The sequence below is a fragment of the Nuphar pumila genome, chromosome 7 (assembly GCF_984573655.1).
Source record: "Nuphar pumila chromosome 7, dmNupPumi1.hap1.1, whole genome shotgun sequence".
Classification (NCBI taxonomy): domain Eukaryota; kingdom Viridiplantae; phylum Streptophyta; class Magnoliopsida; order Nymphaeales; family Nymphaeaceae; genus Nuphar; species Nuphar pumila.
The window spans coordinates 94,577,637-94,599,987 of record NC_143255.1 but is presented as its reverse complement, the minus strand read 5'-3'; the positions used below and the strand labels follow the sequence as shown (position 1 = coordinate 94,599,987).

Here is a 22,351-nt window from a genome sequence, read left to right as displayed (position 1 = left end):
CCGATTTTTGATCTGAAGTACAACCAAAAGTTGTCAAAAAACAGTGAAAACTCAACATAAACTAGTGAAACTCGTCCGAGTGGTGAGTTTTTGAAGAATCATCCGAGTTTTTGCATGTTTCCTTATTTTGTTATTTTTTGAATATTTTATATGTATTTTTCATTATTTAGAAAAATTATTTATAAAATATACAAAAAAAAAATCAGAGTCATCCGAGTCTTGCCTTGTCACAAGTCGGACCCCAAACAATTTTTGGCCAAGTCACCCGGTGGGCCAACTATGGGTCAGGGTTACCCCGAGCCGAGTGTGTCTCTCTCTCTCTCTCTCTTCTTTTGGTTAGACTATGTTTTTTTATTTTCAGTTAGAATAAATTTATTATTTTTTTTAAGAATTAAAGTATTGATTTGAACTTTTATGCTTAATTTGGGGTTTAAATTTTGTGTGTTCTTTTTCTTAAGAATTATCTAATAATAACTTGAATGTTTTGATTTTAATGGGTTTATTTGCCTTTTTAGCATGATGTATGATGCTTGTTAGTTTTTTTTTAAATAGTATAAATGTTTAATTAAGGTTTTAAGATTTTTGTATATTTTTTAATTAACAATTAAGCATGTAATGAATGCATGATTTTAGTTAGAATATTAGGGATTTTGTTTTTTTTTTTCAATGAACATAAATCCATGAATTTCAGAGATTAGGGTACTGGTTAACATTTTTCCAAATGATGCAAATGTTTATTGACAAATTTTGGGTTTTCTTGTACTATTTTGTCTTTTTTATATATCATTAAGCAATATTCTATTAATGAATGTTTGATTTTGGCTATTACTTATTAAGCTCTTACATTTTTTATTTTTTTAGAATTTAAGTTTTTTTTGTTTCTTAAATGCCATGAATATTTAATTAAGCATTTTTGTCTTTTTTTATTTCAAGGAACATTAAACGTGATTTTTTGAATACATAGGAGTTTTATGTTTTTTTTTCAATTAACGTATTTATGAATCATGTTAGAATTCTTTTTTACTGTGCATTTGTGCCCACTCTATATAAATTCTTAGTTCTGCTCCTACCAGCCAACCTGCTAGTTGTTTTTCTTTGAGAGTACATGTAAATATATAGCATCTTAGCCCAAATTTTGCTGAGTCCGGATCTGATGCAATATGATTGCACAAATATTTGTGCATTAAGCAGCTGATTGCGCTCCATCAGGCCTTTTGCCCCCCACAACTTACAAGTCCTGTCCCCAAGATGAAGGGTGATCAGGTGCTTAATGCGCAAATATTTGTGCAATCATATTGCACCTGATCTTTCCACATACAGTTGAGGTAGAGCCTGTTTTGGGCCCTACATGATAAAGCTTATTTGCCCCTTCAATAGGGCCAATTCTTATTGGGGCAGATTTGAGCTACGTGACAAAATGTTGGAGACATTTAAAAAATATCACGATCTTGTCATGACATTTTCAGAAGCTGGTCCCCCCCCCCCCCCTCCACCATTTTTATATGATAGAAACAGCTTTTATGTTTTTATATTCGTTTATAATTGTTTACATGTTTTCTATATTTTAACTTCTTTTTTTTTAAAGGCAAGATGGGGTTAGGCGGACCTTACCAGAACAACAGCCACCCCATGTGGCGGAGGGATTCGATCCTGGGCCTTCAGCTTGACACAGGACACCGACTTACCACCTGGGATACCACATCAGTGGTTATATTTTTACTTTTTATTTTCGTGATATTCTCACAAACAAACAAAAGCGTGTTATCATCTTGGTATTTCCCCTCACTAAAAATTTTCTATACCGAAATTTGTGACAATGGATTTAGGTTTGGATCCAACCCATTGACAACCCTACCTTTTCTTCTTTCCTTTTGTTTTGTGTTATGATTTGCTACTCTTTTGAGTGGGAGCAGTGCTGTACTAGTTTCTTACTGGCTACTCCATATTAGCCTTAAAGTTCAAGTCATGCTTGAGTAGGATGGCCTAGTGGTGTGTTTGATTGCACTGGATTCATAGTGGGGCATAGTAATGGACAGGGGCGTAGCTAGGGGGGCCCAGTCCTGCCTCCCAAAACAGTTAATTTTTTTTTTTTTTTTTAAAAGCCCAGTCCTAACCCAGCCCTGATTCCATATGAAATATATTTTTATCCATTTTTGTAGCCCATCCCAGTCCTAGCCCAGCCCTGACTGCAGCAAATAGTTTGATTTGTCCATATGAAATAGATTTTTATTAATAATTGTAGCCATTTTTTATTTTATCTAAAAAAAAAAAAACGGGGGCGCTACCCCCGCACAAATAAATTTTTTTTTGCTACACCCTTGTTTGCCCCCCCCCCCCCCCCCCCTCTCACATGAATCCTAGCTACGCTGGACCACCTTGGATCCACTGAGAGTTTGAGAATGGTTACATACCTGGGTTCAGCATAGGCAGGTCCAATCAAGGTTTATTTCTCATGACCGTCTCCTCTCTATGCAAGCAGACGCCAAGCATTAGCCTCAAAGTTTTGCCTCACATGATGACCATAAGTATAACAGGTTGAGCCAGCGCGAGTCTTCGTGCCGGGTGTAGTTTCTTTCGATTACAAAAAAAAAAAAAAAAATCCCTTTAATCACATTTGTGTGATGCTCAAACTCCCCAAAGCAGGTGGCTCTTGGTGAAAAAGGGAATTGACAAAACAAGCTTCAGCTCCATGACCACTAGGTTAGGCTTCAATAGGGTGGATTGACATTCGCATTTGAATTAAAAATTCCTTTTGCTGCATCTTGATGTAGGTCCAAATCTGTTGGGACGGATGATGGGTCTAGATCCATAAAAAGAGGTCCAAATCTCATTATTAAATATGGGTCCAATAAAAACTCAACCAAACAGATTGGTTTATTTTAAATTTATTGATGTGTCATAGCTGGACTAATGTGAAGAACCAATTATGAACAACTTGTTTACATAATCTATATCTAAAATAATCTTAAAAGGATTGTACTAGCTATTTGTGAGCACCTTCAAAACATATAAACTATTTAACCACTTGTGGCATATTCTCTGCAAGGTTGCTCACAATTTTTTTTTATATTTACACCGAAAAACCGTCCTCAAGAACAGAGACCTAGCCGCGCTGACTCTGCCTGCTGTAGTTACAATCACTGTCCTGGCAGCGTAAAACTCTGCAGGTTTCCCTAGAGAGTCACCATGATTCAGCTTAGGCAAGGGGTGAAAATTGAACCTATGAAAATTGAACCTAGAGAGTCATTCAACTTTCAGCGTCAGCCTATGAAAATTGAACCTATACACACCAAACCCTTTTGGGGTGCAAGGTTGCTCACATGCATATTATATTTTTTCCTGAATAGACAAATGATCAAATGCTATATTGAGTGGAGATGCAAATGGGTCAGAAGTCTGACCTAAGTCCAAACCAAAGCCATTTAATTTATCAGTTATTTACAGAAAAGCATCCATATTATTGGCCATAGCTAAAAGGAGGATAGCTACCAGCAAGCATGAATTTGCATAACTAATGCTAAAATTAAGTATGAATTTAATTTTTTTTTTTTAGGTAAGGGCACATATGCGGCGGCGAATTAGGTGAAAAGTAAAAGTCTATAAATCAGAATTAAAAAAAAAATGTATGTGCTTTTGTAAATAACTCTGCATTTAATTCCTGTTCTTTTTTTATGTTTGTTTTCAAAGACACAGCTGCTCCTAAAATCCCTCAGATGACCATTATTTAGTCAGCAAAATGACAGAATTTCTTTAATGAACAACATAAACTGAGCTATTTTATCAAAAAAAGACAAAAATGTGATAAAATAGCTAAGTTTTTTATTATTACATTTTTAAACTGAGCTAAGTTAGTATTTCAAATTCATTATAAAGAAAGGCAGCTGAAAGTTTTAAGTGATAATAAAAAACTTGACCTCCTCTTTGTAATTAGCTGATTAGTTAGGCCGTTTTTCTTAGTTTACTAAAGAATCATTTAAAATAAAAAAAATAAAAAAATGTATTATAAGAGTTGACCTAGCGAATCTATATAAAGCATAGTATCTCAGTTTATCCCACTGTTTTTTAGACAAGCTGTCGTGTCCAAACCACCCACACAAATAGGGGTGGGCAACCGGCCGGGCTCGATGGGCCAAGCCAACCGGGCCTACCATTAGGTACCAGGCCGAAACCCAGCCCGTTATATAAGTGGTTCGGGCTTGAGCCAGCCCGCGGGCTATCGGGCCTGGGCCGGCCCAAAGGGCCTGAGTTATTTATTAATTTTTTAAAAATATAAAAATTAAACAAATTAACTATTGCATAGTAACTTGGTAATTATTACTATTTACCTAATTAGTTACATGAAAACTAGAAAGATAATTAATTGAGTGCATGAGAAATTAAGGACTTGTTAATTATTACTATTTACAAATGAATTTGGGCTGTTCGGAACCGGACCCGACCTGCTTCACATTGGCCCAATGGACCAATGGCTCGACGAACCATAGAATGCTCTTCAAATCATAGCCGGTTAAGAACCAGACCAAAACTCGGCCTGTTAGTAAATGAGTCGGGCCATCCTCGGTCCGGGCCGAGCTCTAAATGGGCCCGGCCCGATGCCCACCCCTACCCACAAAGTAGGAATGCAAATGGGTCTAACAGGGTCCTAGGTGGATTTAATCTTATCCAATCAGAGTCAGCATTATTTAATCCTTATTCTAAGTGGATCTAGATCGGGAGACCCACAAATTAATGTAAACCCGTTAGCTTATTGCATTATTTGACCTAAATCTACATGGAAAACGATTCAATCGGGTTCGGATCTTTTCAGATTTCAGGCACCATATCTGATCGACCATGTAATTATATCGGGTATGGGTCTATGAAACCCCAGTAGAGAAGCCCGAATGCACGATTATTTTGTGAGGCTAGGGATTAAGACAGGTTGGATATCGGTTGAATCAGGCTTTACGTAATAGAGAATCAGTTTTTCAAGAGTGGTATCTCGGGTTTCAAGTAAACTTCTAGATCCAAGTAGGATCTGAGCTTTTTAAATACTGTATCTAGTCAAGAGTCAAGACAGGTGAAATCTATTGTTTAAGGTAAAACAGATCGAGTTAGGCCCAATTCTGATTCAGATCCCAGCAAAGCTGAGTATCCGACCCAAATTTGGTACATTCTATCTCGGATCCATTCATATGGACAGGACCAGGGTCATCACTCAGACCCATTTGCAGCTCTACGTGAACCATGCTCATACAAATTTACAAAATAAGGGTGGGATTCCTAGATTTACTCCTTGAATTTCGGGTCGGGGCATAGCACCGACCCGTTCGATTGCCTAGTTTCATTCATGGTTAAGGCCGCGGTGGATTCCTAGATTTTTGCACGTGTAGCCAAAGGGGCCACCACTTGCAGCTCTCCAGCACGGTAGACTTCCCGTGCGGGACCGGTGTGACTGAGTGAGTAAGCTGCACGTGCTTCTTTAAATAACTAAAATACCCTTAACACTGTGTCCGAATTCCCCAACGGATTCTTTTTTATGGTTTTTGAAGTTTGAACGATCCCGGAGTTTTAGAATCTTTGATGCCTTACCTGTGTTCCACGCTACAAGGCAGAAAATCTAAAGAAGGTATTTTGTAAATTTGTACCCAAAAATACTGTTTTTCCAATGAGTGATGTTGAGAGATGGAGTTGCCAAAAACATTGTTTTGTGGGTGGTGTTAAAATGTAGTGTTTGGCCTGCCAACACCATTCTAAATGCATTGTTTGGGGATGTCATTTCTCTCAAACAACAACAAGAGAGGGGAAACCTCTGATTCAAGGCCTTCAAACATAGCCTTTAACTTCATTCAATGAGCACAAATAGCTAATCATATTCGAATTTGCAGCTTGTTTGCATCTCCGTATAGGTAATTAGGTACGAGTATATTCCAAATATAACCGTTATTTTGAAAATATTGTGAATTTAATGTGACATTTTCAGGTGCCATTGTTTTACTTAAAAAAAATCATGATATTTTTCAATACTCACATTTTTGCATATTTTTACAGTATTTATATGTTTACTATACAGTTGTATATGTTTTATGTTTTTTATGTAAATATTTTTTAAAAAAAATATATATATATATATATATATATATATAAAATTTAAAAATGACATTAGTTTTTCACCCATAGTGATTCGTGACCGTTAATATATAGGAGAAAGCATGTTACTGATGATGATGGTCATATATATATATATATATATATATATATATATATATATATATGATACAAAACTGTTTGATAATCTTTCTTTTTTAAGCCAATAATGGGTTTTGCACTCCTGTTCTAACAGGAGCCAGTGTTGTCAGTATCGTTGCAATCGGCCTGAATCGACTCATATGTATCGTATCACCAGAAAATTGATACGATACTGACCTGAATTGATTATTTTTTAATAAATATAAAAAATATCTTAAAATTCATTTTTAATATTATTTTAACATTTTTAATGGCTTTAACACGTTTTGATTGATACGTGATATTTTTTTACTATTTTTTGACCGATTCAAAATGATTCACTTTAGAATCGGTATCGGCCAATTCACCTGAATCGTTGGCCAATCAATACAGACAGCAATTGGTAGGAAGGACTTGTGAATGCCACCAAGTTGAAAGAACGTCACGAGTTCAAAACCTGTGAAGGACGTTTGTTGCTGCATGATCCAAGCTGAGTGTGTACCCCTTGATGAAGGGAGGAGGGGACCTCAAGGGTTTACCAATTGAAAGCCTGTCTGTCGGTGATAATAAAAAAAGGAAATGAAACGCTTCAAGTCTCAGCTCCACATCTTAGATTTGGATATGATCTGATCGATTACCCGATCCATATTGGGATTGGGAATTCGGGATACAAATCTTTTTGAGGGCATCAGCCATTTCGTAAATTACGTGAGAAGCCCCTCCCTTTGCACCTTGATTCCGGGACGGTTCCCAAATCCAGTAAGGAACAACTTTAGCCAAGAAAGAATAATAAATTACAACGGCAACATCAGTTCGAAACCCGGACGCCAAAGGGGCGCAAACCACAAAGTCGGATATAAATAACGGAAGGAAATCCCAGGAACGATTTTCAAAAGCAAGACGGGGGACGGAGGACGGAGGAGGGAAGGTCACGCCGCTCCGTCTGTTCATCGAAGTCCATCGTACGGTCGCGACGGTTCCGAGCAGCGCCCGTATATCTCTCCTTTCTCTCTCTCGGTCGCGCGAGCGGGTACTCGGCTAACGTTGATATTGCCGGCGATTCTGCCGTTCGATGCGAAGGTCTCTCCTTTTTCTCCTTTCCGGAGACGCAGAGACACCGGGAGGTGGGCGGACGGTTCTTTCTTCTTCTTCCTCACCCTCTTCATTTTCTTCCTTCTCGAAATGCTTCTCTAGACTCCGTCTTTCTCTCTTTTTCTTTTGTCTTCGTTCATTTGTCGGTTTTTTTGCTCATTTTTACTCCATTTTTTTTAGCTAAATCCAGTGTCTCTTGTGGAAGCACCGACCAGAATAGCATTTTCCTTTTGTTCTCCGTTAATCTTCCTCTTTTCTTTTTTGGCGAAATCCAGTGTCCCTTGTGGAAGCACCGACCAGAATAGCATTTTCTTTTTTGTTTTCCGTTAATCTTCGCTTTATTTTGTCATGCTTGAAGCATTTTGGTGAAATCTGGTGTCACTATTGGAAAATACTCTTAAGGAGAATGTTTTCCTAAATTTTTCGTTATTTTTGTCCATTTTCTCAGTATTTTCTGTTTGTTGTTCGCGGCATGCTGTGGAACCCCTGCATCATAGTTAATTTTTCTCTACCTGCGTTTTTCTGCAAAATCCTCCGTGGCTTGTGGAAACTTTTTTTAGGTTAACATTTTCCTTTTATTTTCCGCTGATCTCCCGATATTTTCGTTCGATTTTTGTCATTCCTGCGGCATTTTGGGGCAAATCTGGTGTCGCTCGTGGAAAATACTTTCCAGAATGATGTTTTCCTTTTTTTTTTGAGTTATTTGCTGTACTCTGTCGAACTCCTCAACCATAGCGTGAGCATTGCTGATTGCTTGTTTCTGTCCTTTCTGTTCGTTAGAACATTTTCTGTTTCTCGTTTTCTTTTTCGTTTCTCATAATTTTAATAGTTTTGTGCGTGATTTCTGTCACTGGCTGTTAAAATCTGTGTAGATCCTGATTTTTGCGAACTTCTGCAGTTCTGCTTCGTTCAATATTTTAGCATCCATTTGCATATTCTTTCTTTCAATTTTCTTTGCCCGTTGCTTAAAGAGAAAGGAGTGCATATATTTTTTACTTGATTTCCACTGTTATAGAAAAAATTTGTTTAAATTTGGCTCGGTTTATGGTGAGCTTCATGAATTTCTCACATTTTATTTGAATTCCTTGAATTTTAGAGTGATGATTCTTCACTTTGTTTTCTCGTTCTTGCAATTATTCATGCAAATCTGGCCGTTGATGCTGTTCATTTCTTGAATTCATTTATCCTTTTCTCCATTATTGTTATCCTATCCACGAGCCTCTTTTTGCTCTTATTTAATTTAATTTCCTTTCATTATTTTTTGATGTTTTCTGCATGAGGAATTTCTTCAGAAATTTGTTCTTGAATTTTGTTTGTTCAGAACCTTTCTCTTGGGATTGATAACATATCAAATCTTTTGTTGTAATTGCGTTATGTTCTATAGATCTGATTGTCAATCTTGAACTATTGAATTCTCGTTTTTTCTGTTTGCATTTTCACTAGTTTTGCCATTACTTTTTTTTTTCTTGATTCTGATGTAATCTGCCTTTTATTTTTTTCCTAACTCTTTTTTTTTTTTGCTTGATTTCAGTTTTTATTTTGATGCATTTTAGCTATTTCTCTGCATATTATTTTCCTTTACTTTTTTCCCACAATTTAATTGCACATTCTGAATTATTTTCATTTAAATTTTGTTGATAAATTTGTTCGAAGCTGACAGTTGAGAGTTTTTTTCACATTATTTTCCTGCCATTCTCGAAATGCTCCATAGCTTTACATCTTATTGTGCTCTTGAACAATGACAGACAGTGTTTTAGGCTATTTTTTGGTTGTTCAAAAATGTGGAACTTGATGCTTGAATTACTAATGCTGAAGCCTCTCTTGAATTTTAATTCTACTTTCCGTTGAATTTTCAAAAACCTGTTCTGTCAAGCCATTGTTTCCCATATGTGATGAATTATGTTGATAATGGTTTTCCACTTTTGCTTTTGCATGTTCATCTGAAATCTGATTGTCAACATGAAAGTGTTTGAACTTCCATTTTTTTTTTTTTTGCTTTATGGAGCCATCATGTATGTTCACATTTATTTGTGGTCCATTAATTTGAGATCTTTGTGTGTACTCACTTTGTACTAGCTTGATTCTGGAGATGTGTGCCTTTTGATATTGAACTTTGTTTTTTTTTCTTTTTTAATCAGAATGTCTGTTTTAATGCTTTTATTTTTTGATATTCTCTACTTTCTTTTTCTTGGTAATGTGGAGATATATCTATTGCAAAGTTGGTTCTTCATAAGGCATTGTTTTGGGTTTTTACCAAGCATTTGCAGATAGGAGGAGAAATTTCATGTGATTTGGTATCATGGATGATGGCTTCATTAACTCTACTTATTTTTTTTTTCAAGTTCAGAATTCATAATTGTAATGTTACGCTATAATTAGATATTTGAAATTTTGAATCTTATTCAAGCAATTGATGCGGTACACAAGGTTTTGTGAAATTTCCATCTTGTAATTACATATTTGAACTATGTCACAGGGATTCGGCTAGCAGGGTGCCGCACCCATGTCAACGCGACTCGACGCGGGTGCGGCACCGGGTGCGGTCAACCCGACCCTGGGTGCATTGACCGCACCCAGGGTCATTTGTGTCCAACTTTTTTATTAAAAAAATTTTTCTGTTCAATTTTTTTATTAAAAATAAATTCCCGGACCCCCCTTTCTGTAAGGGCAAAAACTCTGAATCAGGCTCCACAACTCATCAGCTCGACCCCTCCCCTGCACAAAGAAGGCGCAAGGAGTATATATATATATAAATTGTGCAGGGGAGGGGTTGAGCCCCCGCACCCAAGTTTTTTGAAAGTGCCGCACCCCCGCACCCACACCCATGTGACATAGTATTTGAATTAGTATTATGCCTTTGGCATCACATTCGAGTTTTCATGGAATTTTTATGTATATCTGACAGTTTTTATAATATCCTTGTTGCCTTATCTTTTCCGGTACAAGTATTTATCTTGTGATGTTATCACTTGTAATTATTATTGCCAAAATTGTTGTAATATTGAAATTTGATTTTTATTTTCTATTATATAGATATAATTTTTTATGTGTTGATTATTTCAAATTTTATTATGTATTTGATCAAATTTGTTAATGTTATGTCTTTTCAAAATATTCACCAGTTGTTCACTGAAGCTGACCTTTTGTCAGATTGCCTTTTCTTTCTATTGACTGATTTTTTTTCCTCAGGTTTGCTGTAGGGTTTGAAGGTGTAGGACATTTCTTGCTTCAAAACTTGGGAATCTATTGTGGCCTATGTATTAAATAGCAAAAATGATGGGATCATTTCTCACCAGAGGCCTTCTGTATGTTATTCTCATTTCTTCTTGTTTCCATCTTCATTTCATGTTTGGTGCATGGTTATGTTCAGTTACTTTTGCATTTTTGCAGGATGATTCTTGGCTATACATACCCTGCTTATGAGTGTTTCAAAACTGTGGAAAAGAACAAACCAGAAATTGAACAGTTGAGGTTCTGGTGTCAATATTGGTGGGTATATTTTTTTACATATGTTTTTTTGCATTTTCTTAGACTGCATACATGGAAAGTATTATTGTTTTTTTGAAGTATTTCTTTTTTATGCATGTAATCTAAAGAAAATTTGAAATAATTGTTCTCTTGGAGATGAACTGCTTACTTTGTAGATACAAAATGGTTCACTGCACCAACTTGTATCCTATTTAGATACTTTTTCTCTGAATTGAATTATCCTCTGTGTTTTGCAGGATTATAGTTGCGATGTTGACAGTCTTCGAGAGAATTGGAGATACTTTTATATCATGGTATTGTTTCTTGATGAAAAATCCTGTCAATCTGGAACACTTTCCCATTTATACCATGTTATTGATTGTTATTCACTGCTCTTCTTGGAAGGTTGCCAATGTATGGTGAAGCCAAGTTGGCATTCTTCATTTACTTGTGGTGTCCTAAAACAAAGGTATCAATTTGACAGCAATCCATGATCTTCCCCTTGATAGTCATGGCTTTACCAAATATATCTGACTTCTCCTCTTTTCTCTCTTTCATTTGATAGGGAACAACTTATGTATATGAGACATTTTTTCGACCATATGTTGCAAAGCATGAGACAGACATTGATCGCAACCTGCTTGAGCTGAAGGCAAGGGCAGGCGACATGGCTGTTCTGTATTGGCAGAAAGCTGCAAGCTATGGTCAGACAAGATTTTTCGAAATTCTCCAATATGTTGCATCACAATCATCAAGTTCTCGTCCAACTCAGGTATTTGTTGATTGCGATAAATAGGTCTTGCTCACCAGTGGTTCACAGTGATTCAGAAAGTCCATTCTTTACTCATCAAACGCTAGAGCCCTTCTCCCATTTCTACATCTAGATGCAAGTTTGATCTCAATAATGATCTTGTCTTTCTAATTTTGATCATTTGTTGGTTATGTGGCAATAAAAGCTTTATAACCTTTTGATCTTCATCCTTTATATATGGTTTGGTGTTTCCGTATATGTGGCAACTATTTAGTATGTTATAGTTGGTTTAGGTGGTTGGAACGAAAGTTCCATGTTTATGATGTTTATGTTGCATGTTGTCCTGGGTGGATGGCTTGGCAAAGCTGTTCCATAACGAACATGACATGGAGCTCATTGGGAAGGGCTCCTTAATCTCTAACATAATGTTGATACATACATACGTACATATAGATACCTCTCTCTAAATGTACTAAACACTTCAGGAAAACATAGTTACAGGCAGTTTTTGCTTAATGTAAACCTGTAGATGTGTTTACTGTTGTTCATTTACTAAAAATCGTTCTTTAGATTGAATTAGTTTAACCAGAAAACTTGTTTTTCTAAGTTTAGATTAAGCAAATGCCAATGTGCTTGTTTAGTTCATTTGGGACAGTCAAGAGATTCGGTTGTTTAAAACATAATCCAATGGTGTGGATGACATCATATCTAGTGTAAAACACCATTTTTTGTAAAATGTCTTGTCAATCAAATCATACATATGCAACCTGCATGGTTTATTTAGCGCAAAACGAGTCGTGACATTTAAGCAGGTCTTCAAGATCTTCAAAAACTATGCAGCATGGACACTTCTAAAAGGACAATGCACCTGTGTCGCTTGGATATGGCTTCCATATTGTCAAGTGTGGTCAACTGCACAAGGGATCATTTTTGTCCAAAACTGGACTCAGTTAACAACCAAGCTAAGTTTTATCTGTAGTATATACTATGTCACATGGACTCGTTAAAAAGGCTGCTGCACCCGTGCCGACGCACCACGACGCGATGTGGGTGCGGTCAACCCGCACCCAGGGTTATATTTGTTCAAAATGTACTCAGTCAACTTTGAATATATATTAGGGCATGATCGTGACTCCAACTACGTCCAATTTGTTTCTTCAAACTATCGATATATCAATGTATCGATAGTTTGTTGAGTTGTTTCCTAACAAGTGGGGAGGAGGAGTTGGGGTTGCGATCATGCCCTAAATACTAGATTGAAGAAATAAAAACGAGAAGACGAGAAAATCAACCACACAAAGAACAAGTATTTTACTTGGTTTGGCAAGAGTTGCCTACATCCACGGCCGCACTAAGATCCACTATTAAGATTGAGATATACAGATATATACAGTAAACTTACAAAATTGTGCCACGCCCTTCACACCTGCACTTATGTGACATTCAAAGATTGTTCCTTTACATATGTGTGTCATTGAAAATGTAAAAGCAAAACTGGGGCAGTCATGACAAAAAGTTTTCCCTCTTTATAAAATTTTAAAAAATGACAAAAGCACATTTCAGATACATTTTGTGAAATTTAAATTTTGTTGTCCTCTGCGAGATGGTTGCACAGATGAGTGTTGCCTGCACTATGAGGCAGTGCATATCTATACCCTTTCTATAAGTTACTTAGCCTTTCATGTTTCAATTTTTAAAGGAAACATTCTTACATCAATAGCATGCAGCCCTATATATATATATATATATATATATATATATATATATATATATATATATATATATATATATATATATATATATATATATATATAGAGAGAGAGAGAGAGAGAGAGAGAGAGAGAGAGAGATTGGTTAGTGCCCCCCAATTTGAGTGTGTACTCAGTATGGACCATATTATTTTAACTGACGTCACTAGGAGTTCTTCTGTCTCTTTTTAGATGCTCGATTATCCATAAAAAAAGGAAAGGAACTCTTCAAGGCAGACCAACTCAGCCGCTGGTGGGATCTCCAACAATTATTCTGGGTGTCCATCAAGCATCTCAAACAAAGTCAAACCAACTACAGAAGCAAATGTTTCTTCATAGTCAATCTCAAACTGTTCGTTGTAGCATTTAGTTATAAGCATTGCTTTCTATCTTTTAATAGTGCCATTGGCAGATTACCTTGTGTTTTAACTTTTATGTCGCCAACCAATTCAGGCAATGGATGAAGCTTTGTAAACCTTCTTTTGTTCGGGAAGAAAAAAAATCAAAGTCATCTGTTTTCTCCATAAAACTAATCATCAATGGTAGAGACATCATTTTTTTAGATCGTCAGTAACACCATAAGGGAAAATGTAAATTGAGATTCCAAATCCAATGAATCAATAAGATAGCACTTTTCAGTTAGAGTAAGAATGACTCAAGATTCATCCTTCATCTTACTTTCTTCAGCCATATAAGTCTTACATTCCCTATATATAAGTGTGGTGGCCTTCAGCTTACATATACACTTGCTAGAATAAAGCTTCAAACATCTTAGTCATCTTGGAACTTTGCAAGATTAGTGGGAAACGCCCAGATTTGAGCTAGTTATTATAGTCAGCCTCACCTGTCTTGGACATCACTTTTCATTCAATTTACAATGTTCGTAAACCTAGCCCAACACGGAATTTGTCTCATCTAACCACAACAGAGGATTATCCAGATAGGGCTGCTCTTATCCATTACACATGTTTTGCAGGAAAAACAACTGCTGCAATTTATTCCCAAACGGCTCGCAGAAACACTATTGCAGCCAGTTGTACTCCTTATGGAAAACACCATTGCTCTCAACAGCTGACCCAAATAGTCAAGACTCAAGAGACTTGTGTTCTAGTTGTTTGTAATCAGCTGCCGAGATATGATCCTCACTAAATGTTTGTTTGTTACTACTCAGGTCATGTTCATAACTTATATATACATTACAAGAGGACAAATAGTATAAAAAGCTAAAATACAGCCACATAACTTGAGGGACGTCTTTGAAGCTGCCAAAGTCATACCTCTTTTTGACTTTTTGATTGAATTGGCAATGATAGTCTGTAGGAGATTGATAAGGAAATGAAATAGGTTTTTGTTAATTGGCTTGATTGGAAGCATGGCAAAGCAGACTCTTTGTCGTGGGCTTACTTTTTTCAATAAGCCAGTGCAACCTGACGGTCCTTCCTTACCGCCACAAGCCTTTCTATCGCTCTATTACGGGCATAGAATGATTTGCAAACCCGCGACGCGCTAAGCTGCCCAGCCTCACGGCCAAAAGCCGCACAACAACACCTTTCCATGTGTTGAATCATCTTTATTGGCCCTGCGCACTGTTAAAAATTCTAATCTCACAGTTAATCTCATATACGAGATATCTCCATCATATGTAATCTTGTTTTTTTAGTTTAGTTAGAATTAGGCTAGTTAAAATAACTTTCTATTTTTTGGACATTCAAATAGGCTTAATGCCTTTATTGATTTTTCAGTCAATAAAGCATAAAGCAACTTTTTTCTGGACATTCAAATAAACTTAATGCCTTTATTGACTTTTCAGTCAATAAAGCATAAAGCAACTAGGAGACGTTGGACTCCCAACGACTCTAATTAGAACTGTTGGGAGCCCAATGACTCCCCCTCTCTAGCTTCTTTTCAGCCCTATAAATATGGGCTTTTACTTTTTGTTTGATTATTATTTTTTGTGGGTGTATCCCATCTTAATGAGATAAAATTTTCTCTCTTGGTGTGTGCACTCTTTTGAATATTTTGGTTCTTGTGAGTTTGTTGAACGAACCTTTGTGTTCATTGAGAAAGATCTTTTGTGAGCTTCTTTTTGAAGTTCAGTTTGGGGTTCTATTTCCTTACATGCACCACCTCGTGTGCAGCTGCTTAGTGGAAGCTCATCAAGCACATTTCCAAATGCAAATTCCATCTAGTGCATGCCGCTTAGTGCATAGTCGTCCCATACCAGTTTTCATTTTCAAAAAGAGCACAAACTTGCCTTAACCTTGCATGACATAGAGCGTATTGCGACTCTATGCACACCACAACAAAACCTAGTCATGGAAAGAACAAGACCTTGCGGGCCCCAGCCGAAGATCACGTCAATGATCAAGCCAATGCACACCGCACATTCTTACACTCGATGCATTTTTCACTCAGTAGAGCACCGCACTACACATTCTCTATTCCGAAAGATCGGTTCGGGACATTCTCCCCCACCCAAAATCATTGTCGTCCTCAGCAATATTGGTGCAGGTAAGAACACAGTCTTCATTGATATGTCAGTTTCCCTTTGTACTTATCTTTGGTTTACTACTTTTCTTTAATGTACTCAACTTGTTCTGGTTTACATCACCATCGCCGCAACCTTTAACACGCCAAGTCTCATTCTTTTAACGCATATTTGATCACTTAGACAGTGGTCTTCTGTTTTATCAACATCGAGCATTATTTACTCGTGAGACCCTAGTGCAGTCTCATAAACAAACGAGTCATCCTCGCCCGCACAACAAACTTGTCGTCTTCATGCTCATGGCTGGGGTGCTTTCCAACCCCAGCAAGGGCAATTCCAAGCCCTTCGTGGTCCTCGCAGAGAAAGATGAACACCAATGCATGCCGCAGAGATATCAACTCCCTTAATCAACAACTTACGGTTTTTCAACGGTTCAAACTAGTCTTCATGTGGAGAACGCCTTCTTGTGTATCATTCCAAAGTGGTCCTTCGTCTTCATGGGCACTAGTCTTCACAAGGGCACCTTGGCCCAATGTTGCAACTTTCCTCCCGAAGCCAGCACACTGTAACTCTCTCTCAGAGTCAACAAAACATTTTCACAGGAACCGATGAGCCACGAACAAAAACTTTTTTCGCACACACAATTCATAGAGGATCTACCAACTCAAGGGACCAAAATAGTGAGCATTCTGCTCAACATGGGCACTGTGCTAACCCACAATCTTGAGAGAGAATCTACAAGTTTAGTTGAGTGTCTCATACCAAATTTGTAAATCCATCTAGCCGGATCTAACGTGTATTTTTTGCATGCATAAGACAAACGTCATGCTCTACCTGCGAGCCTAACACACAACTGGTAGAAATCTTTGGATTATCCATGTTCCCGTAGCCAACTAAACAACAACCTTACATTTCTGCTTATCATCGACAAGATGACCCATACCAACCTGCCAACATCTTGTTTTCTGTGCTCGGTGAACTATACTTCAACTGTGCAAAATTGTGTAACCAAGATAAACCATCATTGTTCGGTTTAGTGTCATACAACAACAAGGTCTTCGTGAATCTTTCTACTTTGATACCAATTTATCACGGGCTTACTTTTTTTAATAAACTAATGTTGCGTGATGGTCCTTCCTTACTGCTGCAAGCTTTTCTATCGCTCTGTCATGGTCATAGAATGCTTTGCAAACTCAAATGCCGCGCAACAACACATTTCCATGTGCTGAATCATTTTCATTGGCCCTGCGCACCACCTCGTGTGCAACTGCCTAGCAAAAGCTGATCAAGTGCATTTCTAAATGTGAATTCCATTTAGTCCATATCGCTTAGTGCATAGTTGTCACATACCAGCTATCACTTTCAAAAGGGGGCACAAACTTGCCTTAGCCTTGCATGACATGGAGCTTATTGCGACTCCATGCATGCCACTGAAAGAACACGACTTTGCGGCCCTCAGTCTGAAGACTAATTGATGATTGAACACCATAGCGAAAAGCATCACCCAGACTCATTCGTCGGCACCTAGGCATTCACTTGCCTACCCCCGAGTCACCATACTCGGTTGGAACCACCAAATGTGATCTCTGGAGGAATTAGCCCTAACCCACATCCACTCCCGTGCGTCCAACCCCTACGCGTGAGACACTCTTGCAAGCCAAGAGGTCCTTCACCAAATCTCCAAAGGCAACATCCTCTAATCCGTTGGCACTGCTTAACAAAATAATGCTCCACGTCTGTGCCACCATACAACGATGCACTAGCGACAATACCGTTGCCTATCACGCACCATGCTACCACCGCACGTGATCAAGCCAACGCACACCGTGCGTTCTTACACTCTATGCATTTTTCACTCAGTAGAGTTCCGCACTGCGGATGCCCTATTCCAAAAGATCGGTCTGGGACACTCTTACTATATGATAAATGTAAAGCTTCAAGGCCATTAACTCAATAGTAACTTCAGCGGCACCAAGTACAAGTCTCTGGTCTATATATGCCTTCATGGCACTTATTTTAGCTTCATTTACACGTTTAAGCCTAAGCCCCAATTATATGCAATGTATTGTCGGAAGATTGCATAAATCCCTTGCATAATTAGTAAATTATGAGGACAAATAGATTGAAACTCTTAATTCATGTGTGCACAAAGATGCATACATCTTTTTGCTTTCTCAGACACCTAGTCTTTTTCTGCTTTAGTGCTTGATACTTCCAAAGTCTCAGAAGATTGTTTGAGCTTTCAGGGAATTATCTCGTGCGATTCTAAGCACCAGGGAATTTGGAAACCTAGCAACCTGCAACCAGAATCCATGAGCCAAAAGGCTTCCATTTTATGTTGCTTGTGTCTATTAACAAAGTGAATTTTGTTCTTGACAGCTTTGGGGACTTGGTTATTAACCTCTCTGCACCTGGGTCTCTGTTCTGGCCTCGAGTAATTTTTTATTAAATGATTTTGGGATATCAACCTTGTTTGGATTTTATGGAGTTAAATTTGACTTGCAAGCTACAAGCATCATGTGTTGGTGTCAATGGTGTGTGCGTTTTGGATTTTCATTATTTTATGAAGATACGATTTGAGTCTTGCATAATAGTTGCTTGACAACAACAGCAGATGCTTCACAGAATCAATTTGATTTTTCAGTCTTGAAAGATCGACTGGTCTTCTTTCTGTTTTTGTGTTCAGAAAGACTTTAGAGGTTCCCTTCCCATTTAGTCTTGGTGATTATACATTTAAGGATGCTGTTATGTCGTATTTAGTATGCAAATATTGAATCTTGTGGAAAATGCTGCAGCGGCAGCAACAGACAAACCCACCTTACATCCGGCCATCTCAGGTGACTTCAGCAGCTCGACAACCAGTGGTGCCACAGTCGCAACAGCCACAACCGCCACCTCCACGTCAGGCTGGAAGTTCTGTTGCAAACCAGCAGCAGGCACCAGTTCAGGAAACCCTTTTACCTGCTCCACAGGCATCAGCACTTCCACAATCCAAGCAGCCTTCTCCCCAGCCTCATCCTCCACCGGCATCACAAACTCAGACTCAACCACAAAGGACGTCGTCTGGGGCAGGCATCTCTGGAACTCGGGAAACACCTGCCCAGGCAGCAGTGCCTTCTCTGCCAGGTGATGCTGAAAATGCAGAGGCAGAAAAGGCACTAGCACTGCCAAAAAATGATGGAAATGCCCCTGTTGCAGAGCCTGTGGTCATGGAAGAAGCAATTCGAATAACACGTGGCAGACTAAGAAGGACCCGCACAGGGAAACATAATGGTATATAGGCTATATAGCAAAATTTCTCCTTTTAAGATTTCTTCGCGAGACAGTTGTTAGCGATTGCATTCTGAAATGTATCCAGAGATGATGGAAATGCATAAATGATCAGTCATAATATTCTCTGCTTAAAATTGAAGGATGTGTAGCTTGGAATGCTTTTTTACCTTTGTGATTTCCTTATCTGTTTCTGATGCTTTACTGAATCAGATCAGATCACCATTGTTTGCATTCGATATGGCCAAAGTTTTGCTGGGATTGGCACCAGCAGGATATCCGCCTCTTGACTCCATGTGGCGTTGATGAGATATGGATAGAGTCCAGTTATAATTCTGCTTCAGGTGTAATGCAAAAGTGAATTATGGTGCAAAGCTTAGGGGAGTTGTCCTTCAGTTAACCAATGAGATGGCCAACTTTTGATCTTTTGGGTTGAAAATGCAATGGCAGTGCTTCAGAATACAAACAGATATCTGTACAACTTGATGCTTCGCCGAAGGTGAGGTTGGGAACATGAATACGGGTGGCTGAGCTTAGCCTGGCTCTCTCTTGCTGGAGATATTACCGCCTCCGATTTCAGGCATGGATCTCTCTCTCTCTCTCTCTCTCTCTCATAGGACGGTTATGTAGAGAAGTCGTTGGATGAACTGGTGCATGAGGTGCAGTGGAACACTCGGTACACATTTTGTGCTGTCTTGAACACAGCGTGCTGTGCGTAACAAACACAGTACATCACCTGGTGGATCCCATCACAGGTGTGTCCCACATATCAAACGCTCCCATATATTGTCAAATGCGGGGTGTATATATCCATATCTCTGTTTGGTTGCAACAAATGTGGTTGGTTATGTTTGAATATGGGTCAGAACTGGGTAAAATATGTTGGATCCATGTCATAATGAGGTTTAATCTGGCTCGTTTTTCTTTTTTTCAATTGAGAATCGATGTATTCAACATGTTTTCAGCAGCTCCAGCACTATCGGGCTGCGCAACCATTACAAGCGTAACAAAAAGTGTGACTTTTGTGGCTGCTAAAAGTCCCACTGAGACCTTTAGCAGCAACAAAGGTCGTAAAGGTATTTTGGCAGAAAAAACGATGCTGAGCTTGTGCAACTATTACTTTTCTCCCAACTAATTATCTTTCTAGTTTTCATAAAATTAATGCAACCAATTAGATAAATAATAATAGTTACCAAATTATTATGCAATAATTAATTTTAAAATTTTTAATATTATGGAGAAAGGCTTTTCATCGGCGGTGACCTTAATGGACATGTAGGCATTAGTAAGGATGGATTTGAGAGTATCCATGGAGGCTATGGTATAGGAGAAAGAAACAAAAGTGGAGAAAGGTTTTAGATTTTGGTTTGTCCTATGATATGATCTTAGCAAACACTTGGTTTAGGAAGAGGGAGTCTCACCTAGTAACATTTAAAAGTGGGGTTAATACGAGTCAGATAGATTTTTTCCTACTTAGAAAGAGAGATAGGGGTTGTTGCATCGATTGTAAGGTTATACCGGGAGAAAGTGTAGCTACACAACATAGAGTTTTAATTTTAGATCTTAGAATTAGACAATACCACAAAAAGAATAGACATATGATAGATCCTAGAATTAAGTGGTGGGCACTGAAAGAAGCTAAACAAGGAATGTTTGTAGAGCGGGTAGTTAAGGAAGTTGATCATAATCTATGTGGAATAAGATAGCGGGTGGCATGAGAAAGATGGCTAAGGAGGTATTGGGTGAGTCTAAAGGCGGTGCACCGCTAGGTAAGAATACATCGTGGTGGAACGAGGATGTCAAATTAGCTATTAAGGTTAAAAGAGAGTGTTATAGAAATCTAAATAAAAATCGTGATAATGAGAATTTGGAGAAGTATATGATAGCAAAGAAGGAAGCTAAAAAAGTAGTTCGGAACGCGAGGGATAAGGTATATAAGGAGGTTTATGACAAGTTGGATACCAAAGAGGGTGAGAAGGATATTTATAGGCTTGCAAAGATGAGAGATAGGAAATCGAGGGATCTGGGTATGGTTAGATGTATCAAAGATGAAACGCAAAGGGTTTTAGTCAAAGATGAGGAGATTAAGGAGAGATGGAAAGATTATTTTGATAAGCTATTTAATGAAAGTCATGCTCAGGATCTTGGAGACTTTTCAATTCCTTTTCATGAGATGAATCGTGACTTCATGCACAAGATTCAAAAGAAAGAAATTGCAGAGGCTTTGAAGAAAATGAAATCAAGAAGGGCAGTTGGCCCAGATGGTATACCTATCGAGGCTTGGAAATGCTTGGGAGAGAAAGGTTTAGAATGGTTGACAAATCTTTTTAACAAGATTTGACGGACAAATAAGATGCCTAATGAGTGGAGGAAGAGTACTTTAGTGCCTCTATATAAGAATAAGGGTGATATACAAGATTGCACAAACTATCGTGGTATAAAACTCATGTTTCATACTATGAAACTTTGGGAGAGGGTGATTGAGTCTAGGTTGAGGAAGATTGTCATGATATCGGAGAATCAATTTGGTTTTATGCTTGGAAGATCAACTATGGAAGCTATACATCTTCTTAGACAACTTATTGAGAGAAATAGAGAGAGGAACAAAGATTTGCATATGGTTTTTATTGATTTGGAGAAGGCTTACGATAGAGTACCTAGGGACGTTCTCTGGTGGACAATGATGAAGAAAGGTGTTTCTCTCAAGTACATTAGTGTAATTAAAGATATGTATGAAGGACTAGTAACCAATGTCCGCACTTGTGGAGGGGTGACAACCAATTTTCCTATAACGGTTGGGTTACATCAAGGATCTGCTTTAAGCCCTTTCCTATTTGCTATAGTGATGGATGAACTTACGAGATCAATTCAAGAAAATGTGCCGTGGTGTATGTTGTTTGCTGATGATATTGTTTTGATTGATGAGTCTAGAGCTGGGGTTAATGCTAAGTTAGAATTATGGAGACAGACATTGGAAGCAAGAGGTTTTAAGTTGAGTAAGAGTAAGACAGAATACATGGAATGTCGATTTAGTAAGCAACGAAGTAGTGATGGGAGTGTAGTGAAGCTTGGTGAGCACGAATTACCGGTGGATGATTCTTTCAAATATTTGGGATCTATCATTCAAAAGTATGGAGAAATTGATGGAGATGTAAATCATAGGATAAAGGTTGGGTGGATGAAATAGAAGAGTGCAACTGGAGTGCTGTGCGATCGTAGAATGTCATTGCGGTTGAAGGGAAAGTTTTATAGGATGACTATTAGGCCTGCTTTACTATATAGTACGGAATGTTGGGCTGCCAAGAGACATCATATTCAAAAAATGAG

The 22,351-nt window shown here is 38.0% G+C and overlaps 1 protein-coding gene across 2 annotated transcripts; it reads left to right on the top strand.

Moving 5' to 3' along the window:
* Nucleotides 1-7,111: 7,111 nt before the first annotated feature.
* Nucleotides 7,112-19,161, top strand: LOC149832521 (putative HVA22-like protein g). 2 transcript variants are annotated; one of them, XM_090012492.1, is made up of 7 exons: nt 7,112-7,331; nt 10,489-10,604; nt 10,690-10,788; nt 11,025-11,081; nt 11,173-11,236; nt 11,333-11,539; nt 18,592-19,161. In XM_090012492.1, exons 2-7 carry the CDS (start codon nt 10,573-10,575, stop codon nt 19,033-19,035), a joined length of 903 nt encoding a protein of 300 aa, XP_089868618.1. In that variant the 5' UTR covers nt 7,112-7,331; nt 10,489-10,572; the 3' UTR covers nt 19,036-19,161. The 2 variants fall into 2 exon arrangements, with proteins under 2 accessions (XP_089868618.1, XP_089868617.1); XM_090012491.1 differs by having other exon boundaries at nt 18,550-19,161.
* Nucleotides 19,162-22,351: the final 3,190 nt, after the last annotated feature.

Bases quoted from the DNA above. Each gene is read 5' to 3' on its own strand.
- LOC149832521 (XM_090012491.1), top strand. From the start codon at position 10,573: ATGATGGGATCATTTCTCACCAGAGGCCTTCT. The intron at 10,605-10,689 runs GTATGTTATTCT...GCATTTTTGCAG, and splicing joins TTTCTCACCAGAGGCCTTCT to GATGATTCTTGGCTATACAT. The intron at 11,082-11,172 runs GTATTGTTTCTT...TCTTCTTGGAAG, and splicing joins GGAGATACTTTTATATCATG to GTTGCCAATGTATGGTGAAG.